At 37.8% G+C, this 24,852-nt stretch overlaps 1 protein-coding gene across 7 annotated transcripts in view; it reads right to left on the reverse strand.

Annotated features, from left to right (window-relative positions):
- The window catches only part of hdac4 (histone deacetylase 4), a 532,842-nt gene that overhangs the window by 213,294 nt on the left and 294,696 nt on the right, over positions 1 to 24,852 (reverse strand). For all 7 annotated transcript variants that reach the window (XM_039756441.1, XM_039756439.1, XM_039756440.1 and 4 more), the window contains one exon: positions 10,388 to 10,632. In XM_039756441.1, coding sequence (XP_039612375.1) covers positions 10,388 to 10,632 — 245 coding nt within the window. The remainder of the gene's footprint in view (positions 1 to 10,387; positions 10,633 to 24,852) is intronic.

Below are 24,852 nucleotides of genomic sequence, written 5' to 3' on the forward strand. Positions count from 1 at the left end.
GCAGTACAGGAGAAAGCTGGAGCAGAAGTTGCAGAATAACAGTATGAAGGAAGTGTGGGATGGGATGAAGATCATCACTGAATGCAGCTCTAAGAGGGTTGCCTCCATCGAGAGAGACGTGGAGAGAGCAAACCAAATGAACAACTTCTTTAACAGGTTTGACCACCCTAACTCACTCTCACCTCGGAGTATTGCATCGTCCAACCATCCTTCTGCTGATACCAACATAGAAGAGACATACCCACCCAGAGCGCAGGTGAGCGGAGAGCTGAGGAGACTTTGTGCCAGCAAAGCAGCGGGTCCAGATGGAGTATCACCACGACTGCTGAAGGCCTGTGTGCAGGAACTGGGGAGTCCTCCACAGCGCATCTTCAACCTGAGCCTGGAACAGGGAAGAGTCCCGAGGCTTTGGAAAACATCCTGTATCACCCCAGTCCCAAGGGTATCACATCCTAGTGAGCTGAATGACTTTTGGCCTGTTGCTCTGACGTCACATGTGATGAAGACCATGGAGCAGCTGCTTCTTCACCACCTGAGGCCACAGGTCCGCCATGCCCTCGACCCTCTGCAGTTCACATACCAGGAGAAGGTGGGAGCAGAGGATGCCATCATCTATATGCTACACCGATCCCTCTCCCACTTGGACAGAGACAGTGGTGCTGTAAGAATTATGTTTTTGGACTTCTCTAGCGCCTTCAACACCATCCAACCTCTGCTCCTTAGGGACAAGCTGACAAAGATGGGAGTACATTCACACCTGGTGGCATGGATCGTGGACTATCTTACAGACAGACCTCAGTATGTGCATCTCGGGAACTGCTGGTCTGACATTGTGGTCAGCAACAGAGGAGCGCTGCAGGGGACTGTACTTTCTCCGGTCCTGTTCAGCCTATATACATCAGACTTCCAATAAAACTACGAGCCCTGCCATGTGCAAAAGTTCGCTGACGACACTGCTATTGTGGGCTGCATCAGGAGTTGGCAGGAGGAGGAGTATAGGAAGCTAATCAAAGACTTTGTTAAATGGTGTGACTCAAACCACTTACACCTGAACACCAGCAAGACCAAGGAACTGGTGGTGGATTTTAGGAGGCCCAGGCCCCTCATGGACCCTGTGATCATCAGAGGAGACTGTGTGCAGAGGGTACAGACCTATAAATACCTGGGAGTGCAGCTGGATGACAAATTGGACTGGACTGCCAATACTGATGCTCTGTGTAAGAAAGGTCAGAGCCGACTATACTTCCTTAGAAGGTTGGCGTCCTTCAACATCTGCAAGAAGTTGCTGCAGATTATCTACCAGACGGTTGTGGCGAGTGCCCTCTTCTACGCGGTGGTGTGCTGGGGAGGCAGCATAAAGAAGAAGGACTCTCACGCCTGGACAAACTTGTTATGAAGGCAGGCTCTATTGTAGGAATGAAGCTGGACAGTTTAACATCTGTAGCAGAGCGATGGGCACTAAGCAAACTCCTATAAATCTTGGAGAATTCACTGGATCCACTGAACAGTGTCATCTCCAGGAAGAGGAGTAGCTTCAGTGACAGACTGCTGTCACTGTCCTGCTCCACTGACAGACTGAGGAGATCGTTCCTCCCCCACACTATGTGACTCTTCAATTCCACCTGGGGGAGTAAATGCTAACATTATTCAAAGTTATTGTCTGCTTTTACATGCATTTTTATTACTCTTTAATTTAATATTGTTTTTTGTATTAGTAACTGCTGCTGGATTATGTGAATTTCCCCTTGGGATTAATAAAGTATCTATCTATCTATCTATCTATAACAAGGGGAGGTTTGCAAATGGGTGTTTATTGATTATTCTATTGTTAAAAAAGTTATTGTTCATCAACAAATTTGCAGAGTTAAAAGCAAGTACAGTTCTGTAATTCTTGATAAGGGGCATTGATTGAAGTGTTTAAAATTATAAAGGGAATTAGTCCACTTGATCAAGATTGTTACTTTAAGATGAGTTAATCAAGAACACGGGGATGCAGATGGAAACTTGTTTAGGGTAAATTTTGCACAAACATCAGGAGGTTTTCCTTTATCCAAAGAACCATAGACACATGGAAAAATTTATCAAGTAGTGTAGTAGACAGTAAGACTTCAGGGACTTTGAAAACTAGGCAAAGTTATTTGTGAAGATTTAAGTGCATTAGACTGGCAAGCTTTGTTGGGCTGAATAGCCTTTTCTCATATAGATTGTTCTGTTTAATTACAATATTACTTAATTTATAAGGACCCTAGTTAAATAAAACACTTAGCCTACTTTTGAAAAACACATACTGTATATATCAGTATAAGACGCACTTTTAGACATGGGTAAAAAATTCATTTCTACATTTTGTGGGCTGATTCAGTTGTTATTTTTGAAATGGGTAAGACTGTGTTTGTTAAACAGCATGACTAACTTTTAAATTAAATTATCATTTTAATCTAGATATTGTGTGTCTCTTCATAGGATTGTGTGACTCACAAAAGCTTGAAACAAAAGATGGTAGAGAGTATCCTGGAACATGCATCAGCTATGAGGTGTGCTTTAGCTGATGTCAGATGGGCACCTGCTCTCACATGGCAAACTATAAACATATTACAGGCCATGAATGCTGAACTGAAGCCAGTTGCCAAGTTAACAGATGTTTTATCAGGAATTCAGGAGAACACCATGTGACAGTTTTTTTATTAGTACCCACCTACAGCTACTTAAAGACGACATTGTTATTGACAAAAATGTGAAGGCCAAATTAACAAGATGTTAAAGCTGATGTGATCAACAAATGTAGTACGTCAATGTATGACAATAATGCAATGCAGGATCTTAAGGTGTATTAGACAGCATTTTTTAGACACCCTGTAATGTGGCAACTATGACAACAAACTCCAAAAGGCTCAAGATAAAATACCGCAGAAGTTGACAGGTCTGTCACAGCAGAGAGAGATGAAAATTAGACTAAAACGAAGCAGTGCTATATTAGCAGACTGCTTGGAAAGAAAAATCTGCTATTTTGAAATTACATACAGTACATGTGATGACTTACAACATTGTAACAAACTGGCAGTACTAGTACTCTACCTGTGTGCACCACATAACTCGTGCATGCTTATCTGAAAAACCTTAACAGCTCAATACACTCAGACTCACAACGTCCTCAGCTGTTAATTATTTGTGTTGGAGTATTAATACATTTTTAAGAACAATGCAAACTTATTAGATGTGTGTGTTTCAAAATACAGTGTAAGGTAGAGTTTTAGTTCTATGAGGTACGTATTTCAATATATAATGAATGTGCTACACACTACAATATTTAGGCTATTAACTTTTTAGCCCATGATAGATGATGTAATTACTACATTTAAGACAATTTTTGTTATTGGGCTAATTCTTGATGAGTTTGCATAGATATTATATGAGATATGTTGCTGTAAGGTGGAATCAAGTCGATTCCAACTCACAGCGACCCAGTGTACAACAGAGCAAAACACTGTCAGATCCTGAGCCATCCTCGCCATTTCTTCCACGTTTTAACCCACTGTTCCAGCCACTGTGTCAATCCATCTTGTGCAGGGCCTTTCTCTCTTCCTCTTTACCTTCTACTTTACCGAACATAATGTCTTTTTCCAGAGAATGTTCCCTCATGACAATGTGTCCAAAGAATACGAGTCATAGTTTCACTATCCTCGCCTCTAATGAGCTTTCTAGTTACCTTCCTCCAAAACAGATCTATTTGTTCTTTTGGTGATCCGTGGTATGTTCAACAGTCTTCGTCAGCACCATAACTCAAAAGCGTCAATTCTTTGTTGAACTTCCTTTTTCATCATCCCAAACGAGGCGATGTAAAATACCATTGCTTGGATCAGATGCACTTTAGTCCTTAAAGACACATCTTTACATTTTAACACTTTGAAGAGGTCGTTCTCACCAGATTTTCCAAGTGCAATAAGTCAATTGATTTCGTAACTGCTGCTTCCAAGGACATTGATTGTGGATCCAAGAAGAATGAAATTGTTTACAACTTCAATCGGTTCTCCGTCTGTGATGACGTTGCATACTGATCCAGTTGTGAGGATTTTTGTCTTCTTTATGCTAGATTTAATCCATACTGCAGACTGTTGTCTTTAATCTTCATCAATTGATGCTTCAAGTTCTCTTTGTTTTAGGCAAGCAAGGTTGTATCATATACACATCTCAGGTTATTGGTCAATCATCCTCCAATCCTGACTGTGTGATTTTCTTCATGTAGTCTGGCTTCTGTGATGTTAGGTTCAGTATACAAACTGAAAGTTTGACGCACACCCTTACCAACTTTAAACTATTCAGTATTTCCTTATTCTGTAGATGAGATATATTACAAAACAATAAACACTATTTTTATAGGAATTATCCTATTTTGAATATTAAGTGTTATTAATCAGCTAGTGCATCTTTAAAGAACAAATGTAGATACAATCTTACAACAATTATCATAAACAAGTCAAAGAGACTTGTGGGGAAACTTGATTTTGAAAAAAAACTAACCTTTAAAATGCTGCTACAAACGAAATTAATCTCAGTGTTTAGTGGTTCATGTGGCGATAGCATTATGATATTTTTACTTGGATATTTTCATTATTGGCTTAGCATTATTATTATTTGCTGAAAACAAAATGGTAATTAATTACTTTACACATGTTAAGTGATGATGACCATACAGTATATCATATCATTCTTATGAAAAACTGCACAGAAATCCTCACTTGTCTATAAACCCCAGTCCCACACTTTTTTTTTATAAATTGTGGGATGGGGTGCAGAGGAGTCCCTTCTGTATTAAAAAAAATTATATTAAAGCCTTGGCCACAATGCACACTGCCATTTTAAGAGATTTTATTTGCATGTAAAAAGAATGAAAACAATTTCTAGTCTACTGGAACACTGCTGTAAAGCTGTTGATCCTGCTACTAAGAACATTTGAAAGTCAGAGGTTTACACATTGCTGAGGCATTGTTTCCATTCTGGTAGCATTGCTGACTCACCAGTAGCTTATTCTAGAGTCAGCTTCAACTTATCCCAAAGGACCTGCAATAGCAATTGTTTATCTCCAGCAAACTGGTTGGTGACATGTTTGTTTTCTTATCCAGGCAAATTTGAACTCACTCTTTAATCAGTTCAGTGCCTGAATATTTAACACTGAAGTTCTCAAACTGGAACATGAAAAGAAAAGTTGATGTGAATTCTTGCAATAATTCTGCATAATGCCAATTTATATAATAATAGTTTTAATGGTCTAAGTTGATAATTAAATATAGAGAGCTTCATTATTATGAGATTATGTAATGACAGGACATGCTATGTAACCTCAAAAAATATAATTTAAATAATACAGATTCAATATAATGCAGGTGACAGAATGATATATTTATATTTCAATATGTTTGTGACACTCTCACCACTTGTCTGAGTCCTCCTAGACTCAAGTTTATAACCATAGACATTAACACCAAGCTGAATGACCAACCTGTTAATCTGCTTAAATAATAATCAAGAACAGGTATAAAATACTACATACAGCCATACTCTTGCATTATAGAAACAAGATAACTGCATTTCTTTTAGTCAAAAAAATGTTCCAGATATGTAATAACATGCTTTCTTTGATTGGATAATGGTATACATAAAGATTATTTTAATGCTTGATTACTTGTGCTGATCCTACTTTACCCAAACGTTCAGTTAAGCCCTATTCATCATGAAATGCATTCTTTTCCCATCTCTGCTCTGTGTGCTAAATATGGAGTGAATTCAGGATTACAACATTATGGATTACATTTTTATTATTTATTTAAATGAGACATTTACTATAAACATCCATGTTTTTAAGGTTATTTTCATTATAACAGAGTGTAGCCAGAAAAAAAGGAAAAATCCGATACATTCCCTGATCATTTTTCATAGAGGTGTCAAAGTAAAACGCACAGGGGGCAGCCTGTGTTTCACAGCAGCTACAAATGGTCAGCCGCGGTATTGATTACATTTTGCTAGGTACTATTTTTAGAACAAGGCAATTCAAAGCATTTCTCTTCTTATGCCATTCTATGCAAAAGTAGACTGCAAGTCACTGGCTTCAAAGACAAGAAATATTTAGCATTCAGAAAATTCTGTTTTAATGCTTTGACAATTCATTTACAGAAACAGCTCCTGGGACATTGAACCCTTTTTCATAAATAGTGGCTATGTTGGGACACAGTGTTTGTCAGTTTCACTGGGGAAATGACATAATACAAGCCCAAATCAGAAAGTTGGGACAGTATGGAAAATGCAAATAAAAAAATAAAAAACACAGTGCTAAATTTAATTCAACTTTTACTTCATTGTAGACAATATATTTAATGTTTTGTCTGGTCAGCTTCATTTCATTTATTAATATACATCCATTCTTGCATTTCAGGCCTGCCAAGCATTCCTAAAAAAGTTGGAATAGGGGCAAATCAGGGCCAGTAATGAGGTACAATAATTCAATAATGATGTGATTTCAAACAGGTGATTGTAATCACGATTTGGTACAAAAGTGGTGTCCACAAAAGTCTTTGAGGAGCAAAGATGGGTAGAGGATATGTAGTTTGTCAATAAATGTGTGAGAAAATTATTGAAATAGTGTTCCTCAAAGAAAAACTGGAACGGATTTGCATATTTTTCCCTCTACAGTACATGATATCAATAAACGATTCAAGAATCTAGAGGAATTTCAGTGCATAAAGGGCAAGGAAGCAAGCCTAAGCTGAACACCCATGATCTCCTCCCTCAGATGGCACTGCATCAAGAAACGTCACTCATCAATACCTAATATAACCACAGGGTCAAGGGATTACTTTGGCAAACCTCTGTCAAGCAATACAGTATGGACTTGCATTCACAAATGCCACTTAAAACTTTACTGTATTATGGTCAGATTATGGATGAAATAGATGCAGTATGCTCCTGACCAAAGATGAACAGAACAATCCAGAATGTTATCTGTAACAAGTCTAAAAGCTAGAGTCTAACATAATATGGGGTTGTGTCAGTGCCTCTTGCAATGGAAATGTAAACTTCTATGATGGCAGTGATTTTAGAGTAACATACATATGTTGTCTTCAAAATGTCAATCTTTTCAAGGGACATCCATGAATCTTTCAATAAGACAATGCAAAACCTAATTCTGCACACATTACAAAAGCATGGCTGTGGAAGAATGGGACAAAAGGTATTCTCAGTGCCAAAATGTCTTTTAAGTGTTGTGAGGAGGAATGGCCACATTACAAATTGGTGAATGCTTTATTGTCTCAACTTTCTTTGCAATGTGTTGTAGGCCTGAAATGCAGGAATGGATGTATATTAACAAATGAAATGAAGTTGACCAGGCAAAACATGGGTTCATACTGTCTAAATGAAACTAAAGTCAAATTAAATGCGTTTTTTTTTTTTTTAAATTTGAATTATTAATATTATCCCAAGTTTTTCTGATCTGGGGTTGTAATTTGGCAGTAAATAATAGCAGCACACGTAAAAGAAGCTGCTGATAATGTAAATAGAAGTGGCTCTTTGATATCTTTATATTGGCCATGTGCCTGAGTGGAAAGAAGAATATAGTACAGTTGGATAAATGTGTCCTTCATCCATACATCACAACTGCTAGGTTTTTCATTAAGCTTTGCAATGCTTTTTTATGATTTTGGCAGTACAGCACTACAAGGCCAGTGCTTAGGTTATGCATATGTGATTATTTGCATGAGCAAATACCTTCAACAGTCTAGAACACAGCAATCTGCAAATGAACTGTGGCATAATATCACAGTCCAGGAGCCACAGATTTTAAAATGTAACTTCGATTTAATAGCACCTAACAAAGTTAAAAAAACTTGGTTCAGTGCACTGGTACTGGAATTTATGATTCCCATCATCCACATTAAACCCCATTACAATGATGTGTGAGTGCACTTGTCCAACTTTTCTGGCCTTCAGATATTTGCCAATGGAATGTCTTGTTACTTTCCTATTAAATTTTAGTTTAAAAATTCATTTTCAGTTATCACACAAAAATATTCAACACCTCTAACTGCAAATCCAGTAATTCTCTTCACTCTATTTTCTGAAAATTAGTTTAAATAAACAACTTCTTTGTGTGTTCTCTTTGTAGGTAATTAACAGGTCACCCAGTTCCAATTTCAAGATGATGCTGTCTACTATACAGCTGGTCTCTCACTCTCAGCTAAGAGTGTAACCCCGTCTATAATATTGGGGCTTCACTATATCACCTGATGTACTGTTATTGGTATAACCTCAACCGATACTCTACCAGACATGTCACAGTTTGAAAACCCACTCCCCTGACTGATATGCATAATGGCAGTAACAAGAATTGAAAGTAAACAACATCAGAACTAAACAAATCCAACAGATTCAAAACACTAAACTCCAGGAGAATGGCTGCTGCACAGCCTACTCTGAAGATGAATGAGGTTTTCACCAACTAAAAATGTTTATGTTTCAAAAGACAGACATTTATTCAGCAAAAATAGTAGAAGTTTAACTTTCAAATGGTTGTGTATTTTTCTCTCTATACGACAGTGATTCCTTGGTAAAGCACTTGCTCTGTGAGAATTTACAGATGTGCGACTGTTTTCATATCAAAGTGACATGCAGTTTGTTATCTGGTCTGGTCTCTGACATTTCCAGCCTAACAGCTTTCAAAAGAGTAAAGGCTTGGCTTCTGAGGAGTACAGACTTGCCTCCATAAGTTGCAGTGATTGTTTAGTAGGACAATTTCATTATCAATCAATATAACTTACCAAGCACAGATGTTTTCCTTTTACATTTAATTGTACTAAAAACACATTTTTTTTCTTTTAGTCATATGCTCTGTGTGTTCAATGTTACTTCCTATACCGGTATAAGCTGTGAGAAAAGTTGTCAAAATAGTTATGTGATTTACCTGCTGCAAATATAAGAAGCTGTGCTTTTTCATCTTTTAAGCTGAGCTTTCTTTTAAGTAGAAAATCTGATAAATAAGAGTGGGCAATGGTAATGGTGGTGCCTTACGGATCAAGCTTCCAGGTTTGAATCACGCACCTGGTTGTGGGCTGTGTGGAGTTTGGAAGTTCTTTTGTGGCTTTCATCGATTTTCCTTCAGGTGCTGCAGTGTTCCTCCTACATACTAAAAGATGTGCAGGTTTACCCATACTTCCATAAGTGAAAGAAAGAAAGAAAGAAAGAAAGAAAGAAAGAAAGAAAGAAAGGAAGAAAGAAAGAAAGAACACAGTCTTAGTTTTGTTCTCATTCAATATTGTTTAAGGTAGAAATACATATTTGGTGGATGCCAATAGGTATTTTTACATTTGTGTTTACATTTTTTCTTCTTTCTTTTTTAACACTGAATGAATGAATGTTTTTAGGTACTGGTAATTCATTTGATTACATTTAACAGTTAAATATTTTGAGACTGGGGTTTGTGTAAACTAAAGGCAGTTAATAAACCTGATACAGATGTGTATTCAGGAGATTAATGTGTTGTTTAGAAGCACACAGGAGGCAGAGGGAGACGGTAAGAGAAGTTAGATGGAGAAAAGAAAAAGATGAACTGAAAACACAGATGAGTTACGCCAATGTAAATGCTCCCTGGTGCAGTTTGGCTTGTACTCTTCATCGTGGAAAAGCTCCTAACATGAGTTATCTTACTTTTCAAAAAGCAATCCTTATCGGAATATATTAAATGCTTCCCCAGAAAACTGTGGTACATAAATAAAACTTGTATTTACCAATTATATTCTGTTTTGGATCAACCAAACTGTAGCCACCGCATCTCTGACCTACAAACAACACACAATTTACTTGTAATCTTAACTTCCATTTACTAGATTGAATTTCTTATTTCAATCTATTATTTCTAGGTGCTGAGTGGGTTAAGTTGCACAACCAGCATTTTAAGATATTACATTCCGCTCTCTAGTATTTAGCACAACCAGTAGTCTATACCTCTTTCTCATCTTTACCTGTGGAGAATCCCATCTGTAACAAAGGAAGCATCTGGCATATCTTGACACTTATACACTTTTGGGGAAGAGCCCTCAATTAAACAGATGGCTCATTTATTAGTAAGTAATAACTCTTCTATTCTTTCACATTTAAATGATGTGCTCAAATATTCCTTTCATGCACCATAATCCTGTTTCTCACCCACAGCCTCTTTATAACTCTCTCTTATGAGTCTAGCAGCCAGAGTCTCATCTGCCTCTGATCACTATTTCCAGATGCTTTCTACACCCCAAATCTCATATTGCCTCCTTAGCATACTCTATAATTCTCTTATTATTATGATTATCCACCATTTAAATGGGTCACAAGATTACTTTTTATTTTGCTTGTGTCTTACCTTGACGTGCTCCTGTAGCTGGGCCTCATGCTGGCGGGATAACTGCTCATGTTGCCTCTGAAACTCAGCAATTAGTAGCTGCCTCTGGATCTGTTGCTTCTGTTTCAGAGCCAGGAGCTCCTGCTGTAACTGCTGCTCCCGCAAGTTTGTTTCTGAGGTGGACAAAGGAAATTGGTGATCCACCCGTAGGTCCATGGGAAGTGCAGGTGGGGGGGTTTGCAGGGGCAGAGCCGTGCTCACATCAACTATTGAGATAAAAAGAAGAAACAATATTTAAATTATATACTGCAGTGATAATATTATTTTTTAATGAGTAAACTGAATCTGCAATCATACAATCAAAGCGCTAAATGAACATTTCTAAGGAGTTTTTTGCTTCTGTTGTTTTCTAAACAGTTCACATCAGATGTTTTAGCACTATGTGGCAGAATTCAAGACATTTTACAGCTTTAATGACAATAATGTGGTTGCCTTTTGGCCTATGAATGAAATTAATTACCCATTTATAACCTGTTCCAATTAAAATTATAGGCTGAAGTTTCACAACCAAAACACAAGACTGCAGTTGTTGACAAACCAATGGATGGAAGCAAACCTGAGTGCGATCCTAACCTGGAAGAAACTATGGAATGTTACAGAGCGTCATTTATCAAAAAATGAAATTAGAACTGAGGCCAAAGGAAATGCAACACAAACTAAAAAGTAGTATAACAAACACATTAACAGAATGAAAACCCCAATAGACCAGCTGCTACAACGGGCTTGGGCTATATCAAACACATACATTTACACCTTCAACCCCATATAATCATAACCATAAAAAAAAAAAATGTAATGCTTATTGGAAACAACCCCCAGACCCAATTGATCACATTTGTTTAACATTCTAATGTATGCTTAAAGACCTGTTATAAATAATCAAGATATTCTATTTATTGCTTTGATCACTCATCAACCAAAAAAGATCTCCTGGAATCACTAGACTTCATAATACCTCCATGAGTTCACTAGCACATTATTGAACACATGGAAATAGAAGTACATAAAGAATTACAGGTGGTACTCAGTTTAATATCATTTCTTTACTTTTTTGTGGAAAAACTACAACACCTGGTACAAAAAATAAAGTAAGGGAAAATCAAAACAGTACCCTGTTGAAGCTAATGATTCCTAAACAGCATTAAGTCTGAAGCACTAGACACCCTGGCATGATTATCAAGACAAACTGACAAGTTATGAATGATATCATATCAAGGATGTCAGTTCGGTGGTGCAAATGAAGTTAAAATTGAATGTGGACTGAGAAAAAAATAATAATAAAAACAACTGTAATGCTGCCATTGGTTATTATTCTTAAAGTATGTGGCATCTCAATATATAATTAAGGATAATTAAAAAAAGTTTACTTCTCCCAAGATCTAGACATATTTATATTTTCTAGAAAGTAAACCATTATTCTCAAAAGGAAAGAATTTACAGCATATACTTGTCAAATGAACCTGAAATACCTGAACCAAAAACAAAAATTACACACACAACAAAGAATGCCCCACAATACAGTCAAGGCTGGGACTCAATGACAGAAATGTTACCTACTGACTCACACACCATATACCAACATACAATACAATTTTAGTCATCACATGAGACTTTTCCATGCCCTTTGGGAATTTTCACTAATATAAAAGACATCTTTCCCTAAATCAGATCTGAGCCACATATACAGTAATCCCTCGCTATATTGCGCTTCGACTTTCGCGGCTTCACTCTTTTGCAGATTTTATATGTAAGCATATCTAAATATATAACACAGATTTTTCGCTGCTTCGCGGGTTCTGTAGACAATGGGTCTTTTTACTTTCTGTACATGCTTCCTCAGTTGGTTTGCCCAGTTCATTTCATACAAGTGACGCTATTGGTGGATGGCTGACAAGCTAACCAATCAGAGCACGCAATTAAGTTCCTGTGTGCTGAATGGCTCAGTGACGGAGCGCCGAAGCAGGAAGTCTCATCTCGCTCATTCAGCATCAACGTGTTTCGCTGTGTAAAGAGTTAACTTTTGTGCTCTTTTTGTTTATCTTTGTGCATAGTCAAGCTCTTCATTATGGTTCCAAAACGATCTGTTCATGCTACTGCTTCAGGGGCCGTGACCAAGCGCCAACGAAAGATGTTAACGATTGCCGAAAAGGTAAAAGTTTTTTTGAAGGAAGGGAAAATCTACACCTCTGTAGGACGCCATTACGGCATCAATGAGGCTACGATTCTTTTTATTTAAAAAGTAGGAAAGGAATATAAGATCTACGGCCGCAGTGTCCTTTTAACCAGGGTGTAAAACGAGTTGTAAGTGGATGTAATAAGGCAGTAGTCTGGATGGAATCTGCTTTAGGGATTTGGATTGAAGACTGCCAGAAGAAGAACAATGACAGTGCTATACAGTCACCTGAAGAGGCTTCTTTAGAAGAGCTGTAACACTCTCCTTTGTTGTGCAGTAAAACTAAACTCATCGTTATCGGACAAGTCATCGTGTCATTGTTGGTGAGTAACCATACATAATTTTCTACTTACAGTACTTAGTACATGTATGTACGTTTAGTGTCACTGTACACACATTTACTGTATACAATTTTTCTTGCATTGTACGTATTTATTGCTGGTGGCCTATCGTAATGGCTGTAACATATGTGATATCGGAGATACTCAATATCTTTAAAATAATATTTAGGTTTTACTGTATATAAAAAGTGTGTTTACATACATAATTTCAATGAATCTTACCTAATATCTAAGAGAATACAAAGGGTTTATGCTGTATAACTGTACGGGAAATATTTATAAACAGTGTGGGAGAGTTTATAAGGGCTTAAAATATATAAAAATAACCATACAAACATATGGTTTCTACTTCGCGGATTTTCACCTATCGCGTTATCGGGGGTTCTGGAACGCAACCCCCGCAATCGAAGAGGGATTACTGTATTCAGTAACCAATTTTTGGTTCAGTGTATCAAACTAGGAATAAATGTACAAACTCCAAAATATACATAATAAAAATTCTAAAACCATCGTCTACTATGAAAACTTCAAAAGCATTGAGATATCAACTAAAAACACCTACATCTCTCACTATACTTACATGGATTTTGCGATTGTCTCTTTCGTAGTCATACAACCTACAGATGCCTTACTGAACTTTCCCACTACTTTGTGCTGATACCATATGTTTCCCACATACATTTAGCTATGCAGCACATTACTGTTAACACTGCCAGCTGTGTGCTGCCAATTCACATTTCCAACAGTACAGCTGCAATAATCTCCTTCATCATTTCCTAATGATTTGGATTAGGTTAGTGGACACCTTGTTATCTCAATAAAAATAAGACAATTCTGCTAGGAAATGTGCAAGACCAGCAGTGTCAATCATATTTCTTCTCAGTACCTTTGTGTATTTCTACATATAAAAAAACAACTTTGATAATTATGTCCAATGGGTAATCCTTCATCTCTCAGTATTTTCAGCTTAAGACCACTTCTTCTACTTTAACTCTATATTCACTTCAAACTTTATGCAAATCATCAAATTCTACATAGTTAGAAACTAAATGCTTACAACAAACATGCCAGTCAATACCTGGCCATAAGATGTACTATATAGGTAGATCTAATATTGGAAACAAGCTTGAAAAAATATAGGGAGTCAAACAAGGAGGATTTCATTAAAAAATAATATTTAAAAAAGAAAATATTTTACTCCATCCATCCTCTTTCACTTATCCGAGGTTGGGTCGGGTGGGCAGCAGCTTGAGCAGAGATGCCTGAATTTTACTCAATATTTAAAAGAAAATAAAGGACAAAAATACACAAGAATACAGCTGTAAACCTGCTGTTGCAAAATGCTGGATGTCTCACTGTGCTTCCCTTTAAAAAGCTTTTGAAAAGTGAAAATTCAACTCTACTTCTTGCCAGCAAAAGTGACATAAACATACAACCATAACATCTAGCCACATGCCTTTCAATCTCAAAGTCCCAACTCCCTAGGTGTAGAATAGTTCTATAAAACTCAGGTGAGATATGCAGTGTTATACTTAAATGACTTGTGACACTGGAGAAAGGTGCCTCCTGGAAGCTCACATACAAAAACTTTATGACCCAATGACTATAAACACTAGCACTGCAGACATAACTGTTAGAAATTGATCCATTAATATAAATAGTATGGTCCTGGCACACATGCTAATAATATATATCTGGGGTATTAAAACAAAGTTAGATCATGAAAGGGTGATGTGAAATTATTAATAATTCAATACCATAAACATGAATTCTAAACAATTTATGTAATAAAAAAGCTAGCATAGTGCATTATTTCAAAAATGGGGCAATTTATATTTGACAGTGAACTGGTGCATCCTCCCTCCTAGTCATGACAATTTCATTTTTTGTGAGCAAAGAAATCCACGCACCCAAGGCCAATGAAAAGGAACCAGTCGAACCGGATGTTGGACAGAGAGGTTACTATTCACATTTCACCAAAGCTGATGCGTCAGATATGAAATGCAACATGGCCATACCCCAGAGCAGGCCAAATGCCACAAGTTCACGCGAAACACAGCAATTGCTCTTGACCCAGAATGAACCAGCTTATAACAAAAGACTCTCACAAATATCCTCTTGCAGAGTTAAAAGCCCCATCCTGAATGAATATTTTACAGCCGAATAGAAAACTGCTTTCACAGGCCCATTTCTTTTTGTTAAAACCTCTTAAAAATTATATTCATGACGCAAACTGATAAAACAAAGAGAGTATTGAGTTCCTGGTTTGAAAGGCAGATGTAGCATTTCTTTGCGTGAATGATTCCCTGATTAACAGATTCTCTTTCAGTTTGTGAATGAAAACAATTATTAGCATTGAGCTTCAATGTTGGGAGGGGATGGAGTCTTCAGACTTACTTGACAGCAAAAGGAAAGAACGTGCTACAATACTGCAGACTTCTAACATTGCCAAGGTTCAGAGTTCAGAGCCCATAATTTGGAAAATTTCTGATTTCTTGTCAATGGGGGAAGAGAGAGATGATCTAAAAAATAATACTTTACTAATACCTTCTGAAAGTGGTCATGTACTTTATTAGCCACAGTTGCCTTATTCTTAGATCTGCTTATAATGAAAATAAACCCAGTAATGATTATGTGAAATTGGTGACAAATCTAAATTTTAATACTTTTTCATCTAATATCAAAAAACAAACTGTGTAAATTTATAATGGCTGTATACTTTAATTGTGTATTCAATCTAGACATAGGTAGGTCCTCAGTAAATGCAACTATCCACCATAATAAAAGGACGGGTCTGCATGTGTGTCTGTATATTTGTCTAACTCTCTTGTTGCTAGGGTTAGCAAGAAAATTTTATTATTAGACAAAACAAGTAGAAGAAGTGTCAAAAACAACAAAAATGATAAAAAATAAACTGTACGAAATAAGACCAATTTTCTTATATTTGACTCATATCTACCTATTCTGTTGTCTGATATTATGTGCCAGCAACAACAGCATTATAATGGCTTTTTTGCACCAACTCTGGCCACGTGAACAAGGTTTATAGATATTATGCTAGTGACTGATAACTTTATGATGTGGTGGGCAACGGATACATGAAAATAAGGATAAATCAATGCACATGTTGGGAAACCAAAGCCTTGACACAACTAGGCTAAAGTTGCTAAACCAGGCCACATTTTCCCAACAAAACATTTTGTCCATAAGAGTGATCAGGTTGATGAGTGACACCGAGATGAAGTGGCAAAAACAGGCAGCTCTGTCCAAGGAGGAAAATGGCACTGCGAGGTAAAGGGATTGGGTAAGTGTTACTCTACCAGACCAAATGGACAACTCACATATCTTGTTAAAACGGTAACATTTACAGTTTATTAAGGTTCACAGTCTCTTGATATGTGTAGATTTTGGTGTCCAAATTGGAGTAAATATTTTTTCTTCTCATAAGTGAAGTCCAGAGGCCTTAGTCACCATCAGTAATATGAACTCAGTAATATGCCACTGAGCTACAAGAGTTCTTCTAAGTTACAATAAAGATAAAAATTCACCAGAGAATTTAGGGTTAAGGTATTAATTCATGAGACGATGCATATTTGCATTTGCCGTCTATAGAGCAATGGTTTTGTGAAAATGGTTTGAACAAATGAGGCACTAATACCTTAAAATTATCATTAGCATTTATAATAAGCTCAAGTCATCCCTACTATAAAAGTTTATACATGGCACCACATAACCAAAAATTTTGACTGGCACTACCAGATTTGACAGACTTTATTGCATAAAAGCAAATCATGAAAAAACTAAAAGCACAACACAACAAAATTATACAAAGCACTTGCACTTAACAACTCAATATGATTTTACAAAACACTAAATAAATATGGGCATATACACATAGATAGTCCAAAACACAAACACTGTTAGCAATGAATGTAGATAGATAGATAGATAGATAGATAGATAGATAGATAGATAGATAGATAGATAGATAGATAGATAGATAGACAGACAGACAGACAGACAGACAGACAGACACTTTATTAATCCCAAGGGGAAACTCACATAATCCAGCAGCAGTATACTGATACAAAAATAAATAAATAAATAAAACAATATTAAATTAAAGAGTAGTGAAAATGCATGTAAAAACAGACAATAACTTTGAATAATGTTAGCATTTACTCCCCTGGGTGGAATTGAAGAGTCGCATAGTGTGGGGGAGGAACGATCTCCTCAGTCTGTCAGTGGAGCAAGACAGTGACAAAAGTCTGTCATTAAAGCTACTCCTCTGCCTGGAGATGACACTGTTAAGTGGATGCAGTGGATTCTTCATGATTGACAGGAGTTTGCTTAGTGCCCGTCGCTCTGCTACAGATGTTAAACTGTCAAGCTTTATTCCTACAATAGAGCCTGCCTTCCTAACAAGTTTGTCCATGCGTGAGACATCCTTCTTCTTTATGCTGCCTCCCCAGCACACCACCGCGTAGAAGAGGGCACTCGCCACAACTGTCTGGTAGAACATCTGCAGCATCTTATTGCAGATGTTGAAGGACGCCAACCTTCTAAGGAATTATAGTCGGCTCTAACCTTTCTTACACAGAGCATCAGTATTGACAGACCAGTCCAATTTGTCATCCAGCTGCCCTCCCAGGTATTTATAGGTCTGTACCCTCTACACACAGTCACCTCTGATGATCACGGGGTCCATGAGGGGCCTGGGCCTCCTAAAATCCACCACCAGTTCCTTGGTTTTGCTGGTGTTCAGGTGTAAGTTGTTTGAGTTACACCATTTAACAAAGTCCTCTGTAGCACTCCTCTGTTGCTGACCACAATGTCAGACCAGCAGTTCCCGAGATGCACATACTGAGGTCTGTCTGTAAGACAGTCCACGATCCATGCCACCAGGTGTGAATGTACTCCCATCTTTGTCAGCTTGTCCCTAAGGAGCAGAGGTTGGATGGTGTTGAAGGCGCTAGAGAAGTCCAAAAACATAATTCTTACAGCACCACTGCCTCTGTCCAAGTGGGGTCCATGAGGGGTCTGGGCCTCCTAAATTCCACCACCAGTTCAATGATCTTGCTAGTGTTCAGGTGTAAGTGGTTTCCATCACACCATTTAACAAAGTCTTTGATTAGCTTCCTGTATTCCTCCACCTGTCCTCTCCTGATGCAGCCCATGATAGCAGCGTCATCAGCGAACTTTTGCAAGTGGCAGGACTCCGAGTCATATTGGAAGTCTGATGTATATAGGCTGAACAGGACCAGAGAAAGTACAGTCCCCTGCGGTGCTCCTGTGTTGCTGACCACAATGTCAGACCTGCAGTTCCCAAAATGCACATACTGAGGTCTGTCTGTAAGATAGTCCACGATCCATGCCACCAGGTGTGAGTCTACTCCCATCTCAGTCAGCTTGTCCCTAAGGAGCAGAGGTTGGATGGTGTTGAAGGCGCTAGAGAAGTCCAATAACATAATTCTTACAGCACCACTGCCTCTGTCCAGGTGGGATAGGGATCGTTGTAGCATATAGATGATGGCATCCTCCGCTCCCACCTTCTCCTGGTATGCGAACTGCAGAGGGTCGAGGGCGTGGCGGACCTGTGGCCTCAGGTGGTGAAGCAGTAGCCGCTCCATGGTCTTCATCACATGTGATTATCAGAGCAACAGGCTTGAAGTCATTCAGCTCACTAGGACGTAATACCTTTGGGACTGGGGTGATACAAGATGTTTTCCAAAGCCTCGGGACTCTTCCCTGTTCCAGGCTTAGGTTGAAGATGCGCTGTAGAGGACTCCCCAGTTCCAACGCACAAGCCTTCAGTAGTCGTGGCGATACTACATCTGGACCCGCTGCTTTGCTGGCACGAAGTCTCCTCAGCTCTCTGCTCATCTGTGCTGGTGTAATTGTGGGTGGGGATATCTCACCTATGCTGGTATCAGCAGAAGGATGCTTGGAGGATGCAGTACTCCATCGAGTTCGGCCCTCTGGTTGTAATATGACCAAGCTGTGTGCTGAGCTTACTCTTGAGCAGGGATGGGCAAAGTCAGTCCTGGAGGGCCACAGTGGCTGCAGGTTTTTGTTCCAACTCGGCTGCTAATTAGAAAACAGTCCTTGTCAATAATTTAATTTCATGGTTTGCTAGTTGCTCTAACTCTGCTATGTCAGGTAATTCTCATATCCTAGATTTTTTTCCCCTTTCTAAGGATACCATCCAAATGATTTGAAGGATAAAATTGATTAACAATTCTCAATCTTTCACTTTTCTCTCTTCACCTTCCTTCCAAGCATTTAATTAAACCCAATGATAAACACACACAGGTGTAAATGGAAACAAGCTAAATGGAGAGAAATGCTCTTTTGTAATTTGCATGTTATTGCTAATAAGGAGCCATTAAAATCCAAGAATACAGCTGTTTAAGACTAAAATAAGAAATAAGAGTTCGAAATCGTAATGAGCGAGGCAATTAAGTGAAGACGAAGTGTTACTTGAGTAATAAGTGCTTCTTATTAGGCCATTGGGTTGGAACAAAAATCTGCAGCCCTCCAGGAATGATTTGCCCAACCCTGCTCTTGAGTATGCAACGTATAGTTGGCCATGTGAACAGTAATCAAATTGTTTCAAATCTCACAGCTTGGATTGCTGCTGTCATATTCGGTTTGAGTTTCATGGTTTGTTTCAATCACAACAGTATTTGTAGGACTTATGTTGAAGAGACACTTGGCATCTGTCAAGCATTGTAAGCATACAACCGGTTTCATCGATAACTTCACATCCAGCTTTTGAGAGTTGAAACATTCATAAACATCAAAGTGTCCACTACTGAAAGCGTCACCTTTCAATCTAAGATGTTTAAGAGGCATTGGCGGTTGTTGAAAGGTGTAAAATATTTTGCCATTTCGGTACACTTGAAAGCGACAACCAAACAATTCAGCGGCAGCCATCAACTCAAATGCAGATGCATAGGTGAAGGGCTTAAGCATTTCACTCTTCTAGTGCTCCTGTGTAGTATAATTATCTCCTGTACCGTCATCAGTCCACACCTTGAACCTGTCCCAGTCATTCAATACATAAGACACAATGTTCCTCCGGATATCAAGACTGAGCCTGATATGGTCGTGCAATATGTAACAAAGAGAATGGAAAAGGTAGGTGCCATCTCTGGGCATGGAAACCACTCGGTAAGTGACAGTTCTTTGATCGATGGTGATCACCTCGATAGACATGTTAATGGGGATACAGTTAGAATGATAAAGGAAATGGGTACCTGAACAATGTAAAGTAAGTCTAAAATACCTACACAATAACTATAATCATAAATGAACAGTAAAACAGCGGAGAAGCCGTGGATTAAATAAAAAGGCTGTAGTTATCAGCAGGGACACGTGAATCCCGTGGTGAAGCAAGGAAAGGAATTTAGAGACTGTCGCGATGGACGGCCTTATATAGGCAGGCAGCCAACAACGTGGGAGGCGTTGGGATGGTGGACCCAACACCGCCTTACACGGTGACCGAGCTGCAGGCTATGGACGTATATATGTACGTAAGTAGGATTCAGTTAGCGTTGGGAACCCGCGTATCAAATTTCTTGAAGATGGGCCCATAAGTAACAAAGACTGTTGAAAAGTTCAATATGGCGGCCGACAGTGGCATCATACCACCGAAATAAGTACGTACATTGGTTTCGGTTAGTGCAGGGAAGCCACCTACCAAATTTCGTGAAGATGGGGCCATAAATAAGAAAGTTGGCGGACGTTTCCGACCGTTATCAACCGTTACGTGTAGAATTTCGAAATGAAACCTGCTTAACTTTTGTAAGTAATCTGTAAGGAATGAGCCTGCCAAATTTCAGCCTTCTACCTACACGGGAAGTTGGAGAATTACTGACGTTGGAAAGTTCAATATGGCGGCTGACAGTGGCGTCATACCACCGAAATAAGTATGCACATTGGTTTCGGTTATCGCAGGGAAGCCGCCTACCAAATTTCATGAAGATGGGGCCATGAATAAGAAAGTTCAACATGGCGGATGTTGTTGACCATTATGACCAGTTACGCGTACAATTTCGAAATGAAACCTTCTTAACTTTTGTAAGTAAGCTGTAAGGAATGAGCCTGCCAAATTTCAGCCTTCTACCTACACGGGAAGTTGGATAATTAGTGAGTGAGTGAGGGCTTTGCCTTTTATTAGTATAGATATATATTCACATATATATATTCACACACACACAAACTGTAGGAGGCTGAACATTTTTAATTAAACTCAGGATATTTGTTTGACAAGACAGCCTACAGAGAGGAGGTCAAACTTTTCCTGAATGGTATGATAATAACAACCTCTACTTCAGTGTCAGCAAAAGAGCTGTTTACTTCAGAAAGCTTGTAGATCCTACTGATATTAATAAGTAGCTTTAAGTTCTTAGTGGTCCACATTGCAGAGAATCTGTAATGATAAGCATCAGGAAATTCAATCTGTCACACCCAATTCCCACTAAATACTGACAAGCTACAGCACAGTCTGGTGTGACTGCAAGGCTTTGTCGCAGGCATTTGAAATTTTCTAGTCCATCACTGGAACCAAAATGTCATTCGTACAGACCATATTTAGAAGTTGACAGTAATACCATGGAGACTAAAAAGAATGAAAGGAGCTACCTTTACCAACTGTTCACATCAAATGGCTACCCAAAGACATCAGACAATGCTTACATAGGAGATGTCAGAGAGCCCAGCAAACAATCGATTCCAACCCCATCCCACCTGGCACACACTTCCTTATCATCACAGAGTATCAGAAGGTACTGCACGTATCCTATCCAGAGCAGGCATCAAAGTAGCACACAAGCCTACAAGCCTTTTTAATGCAAAATGCAAGAATTCAACAGCAGAGACATGGAATGCAGTTTACAGCATATCATGTAACGCATGTCCAGCGGTATATGTAGGACAAACATCAAACACAATTGCCACACGTATACAGGAACATTGCAGTGCAGTCAGAAGAAAGGACCTGCGATCACTGGTTTACACACATACATGTTCAACCAGACACATATTTAAATGGAACTCAATGCAAGTAAAATTCAAGGCTAATACTAAAAGTGCCAGAGAACTGGCTAAAATGTGGCTATCCAATGAACCTGTGAAAATTCCATTAACAGACATTTGGATATGAACCCAGCATATGCAGGCTTGAAAAGAAGAATATGCAAATAATAAATAATACTTTATGACCAGCATCCTTCGAGCCCCACCTATCCTCCCCTCTTTAATTGCTATATATTGCCTTGGGTTCCTATAAGCCTAATCAAGCTTAGGAATAAAACATATTTTAAGATATGTGATTAGTTTTCTCACTTTGTGGATTTCCAGCAAACCCTATCACAGACCTAGGCCTCCACAATAGTAAACGTACATATAGCTTATTATGTACTGTATGTAGTCACTTGCACTGCCAAAATGTTTTCACTATGAATTAAATATTACATGAGACACGTTACATGTTTATATCTGATACTCATTATTTTTTTTTAAATTGACGCTGCTGTGCATATATTCATATAGTAGAAACAAGCACCTTATACAATACTGCAGCCCACCAAGATACATTATTAAAATTAAACCATTGTTCCCTGAGAACCCAATAATCCAGGTAGCACAGCAAAACAAAACATTTTCCAGCTAATAATAATGTTAATATAATGTTAATGATGTAAGAACAACAAATTGATGATCAGATGTTTAAAGTACACAATACAAAACTCAAAACTAAATAAAACTAATTTAACGATTTAAAGTAGTTTTTTACACAGTATTTTTCAGTAAAGACAAGCTCACAATGTTTACCCCTATTTAAATCACAAATTGGTAAAAGAAACTACTTAAACAGAAGTGCGATATTCACAAATACAAGCACAAACACCTACTTAAATGAATGGTAATAAATAAATCTACAAAGGCAGTCTAAGACAAAGTAGAGAACATACTAAAGTTATACAGTTAGACAGGTACACCAATACAACATACAATGTACCAAGAGTGAAAGTTTCATTTAGATATTTTCAATAAAGGCACACCCTGTAGTTCAATATTATTTATTATTTAAATGCTGCAGATTTTCACATGTAACATATGTGATTAAGAAAGTTCCTTGCCTAATCAGCTTTCCTCTTAAGATATTTCTGCATTTACAGTAACCGGCAGTGTGATTCTTCCTCTTTTATGTTATGTTCATGCTCATGTAAATAGTACTGTTTTGCAGCATTTCAGCACTCAGAGGTACCTTGAGTCACAAACATTTCAGAATATTCATTTACAGTATATCTAAAAATAAACTATGATGTAATAAATCATAGGCATGACTAAGTCACAATGTCCTTGAAAAGATTCATTTATTTTGGTAGAATTTTATAAAAAGAAATACAGAGTATCTGTTTACAATATTGCACACTTTTGGGTTTAGTTGCAATAAAAGTGTGTCCAAAAATGTATAAAAACTTTGAATGATAATAAAATAAATAAATAAAAGGTTTATTAAAACACATCTACGTTTTATGAAATTACTGTTTAATAAGTCCATTGCCATGAACACAAAGACGAGGGCTACCTCTTTGCCCAATGAATTTGTTTGGCAGACTTTTGTCGTGATAGGCTCTCAAATCATGATGGTGGTGGGAGGTACTCTGGGCCTTATCCCTAAACTCCTCTCAAATGTGTGGCATGATGGAATCTTGCAGCATGTTTAAATAAATGGCACCAGTTGCAGTGTTGTTCATAAACTTTGCATTTATAATCATTCAAAGTGTGTATACATTTTTTTGGGATGTAAATGAATGATGCATTTACATTTAGATGCATGAATCATATTATCACACTTTAGTGCAGATGCCATGGTTCATATAAAAAATCATAGTGTGTTAAGTAAGAATAAAACGTGAAACCAGTCTAAACCAGAGTTTCCATTATCACATTTTTTTTTCGCAATGGTTAAGGAACAGATACTCATCCATTTTCAGAAGTAGTCAGAAAAAATGAGGTCATAAGGGAATGTCTCAATCAAAGAGTACCTCTCGTATGCTGATGATATGGTACTCTTTATACTGGATCTATGCTCGTCATTGACATTCACATTAAACATATTGGGTGAAATTCATAAGATCTCAAGATACTCTTTGTTTAGATTCATTTTGTGTTTTCCCAATTAATTATTTTAATCAATAGATCAAATCAGATCATCTTTCATTAATTATTCTAGACAAGTTTAAATACTAAGGAGATGTTCAAAAACATGGTAGCAGATAAAATCAAAGAAATGGCTGAAATCAGAAGATTGAAAACAGAAACACATTGTCTTGTATGTCCGTAAAAGCCACATGATCACAGAACCAATTACCAGACCTATACTGTTTACACAGCTTTGCTTCTGAAAATCCCCTATGCCAGCCAGGAAGGTCTAGATCAGTGCTCTACAATTTGAATATGTCAGTTATGTGATGAAAACAAAGATTTCAGGTAATGGAAAACAGAGGCAGGAGTAAGAGTACATCAGAAAACTGACCTGTTTTCTATTAAAGTAAGACTTGATTGTCTTAAATATATTTTTATTCATCCCTGCAGCTTTCCTGCAACTCTTCTCAGGGTAAAGTGGATTTAGTAAATAGTTATTTGGCTCAAAGTCCCAGGAGTGGCTGTATTCTGTACATATGAGAATATTATTACTACTACTACTACTACTCCATTCATACATTCTGTTACAAGAAAACGTAAAGATCACATCAAACCCAATTTACTGTACCTAACATGAAAAAATGCCTCAAACATGATGTTAATAGACGATCATCCCTTCCTCTCACTGTAGTTCAGATAATTAATATATTTAAAATTAATAAACTCCCTCACCTCCCATTATTTCTTCACAGTAT

Source organism: Polypterus senegalus, chromosome 6 (assembly GCF_016835505.1).
Source record: "Polypterus senegalus isolate Bchr_013 chromosome 6, ASM1683550v1, whole genome shotgun sequence".
In the NCBI taxonomy this organism is placed as follows: domain Eukaryota; kingdom Metazoa; phylum Chordata; class Cladistia; order Polypteriformes; family Polypteridae; genus Polypterus; species Polypterus senegalus.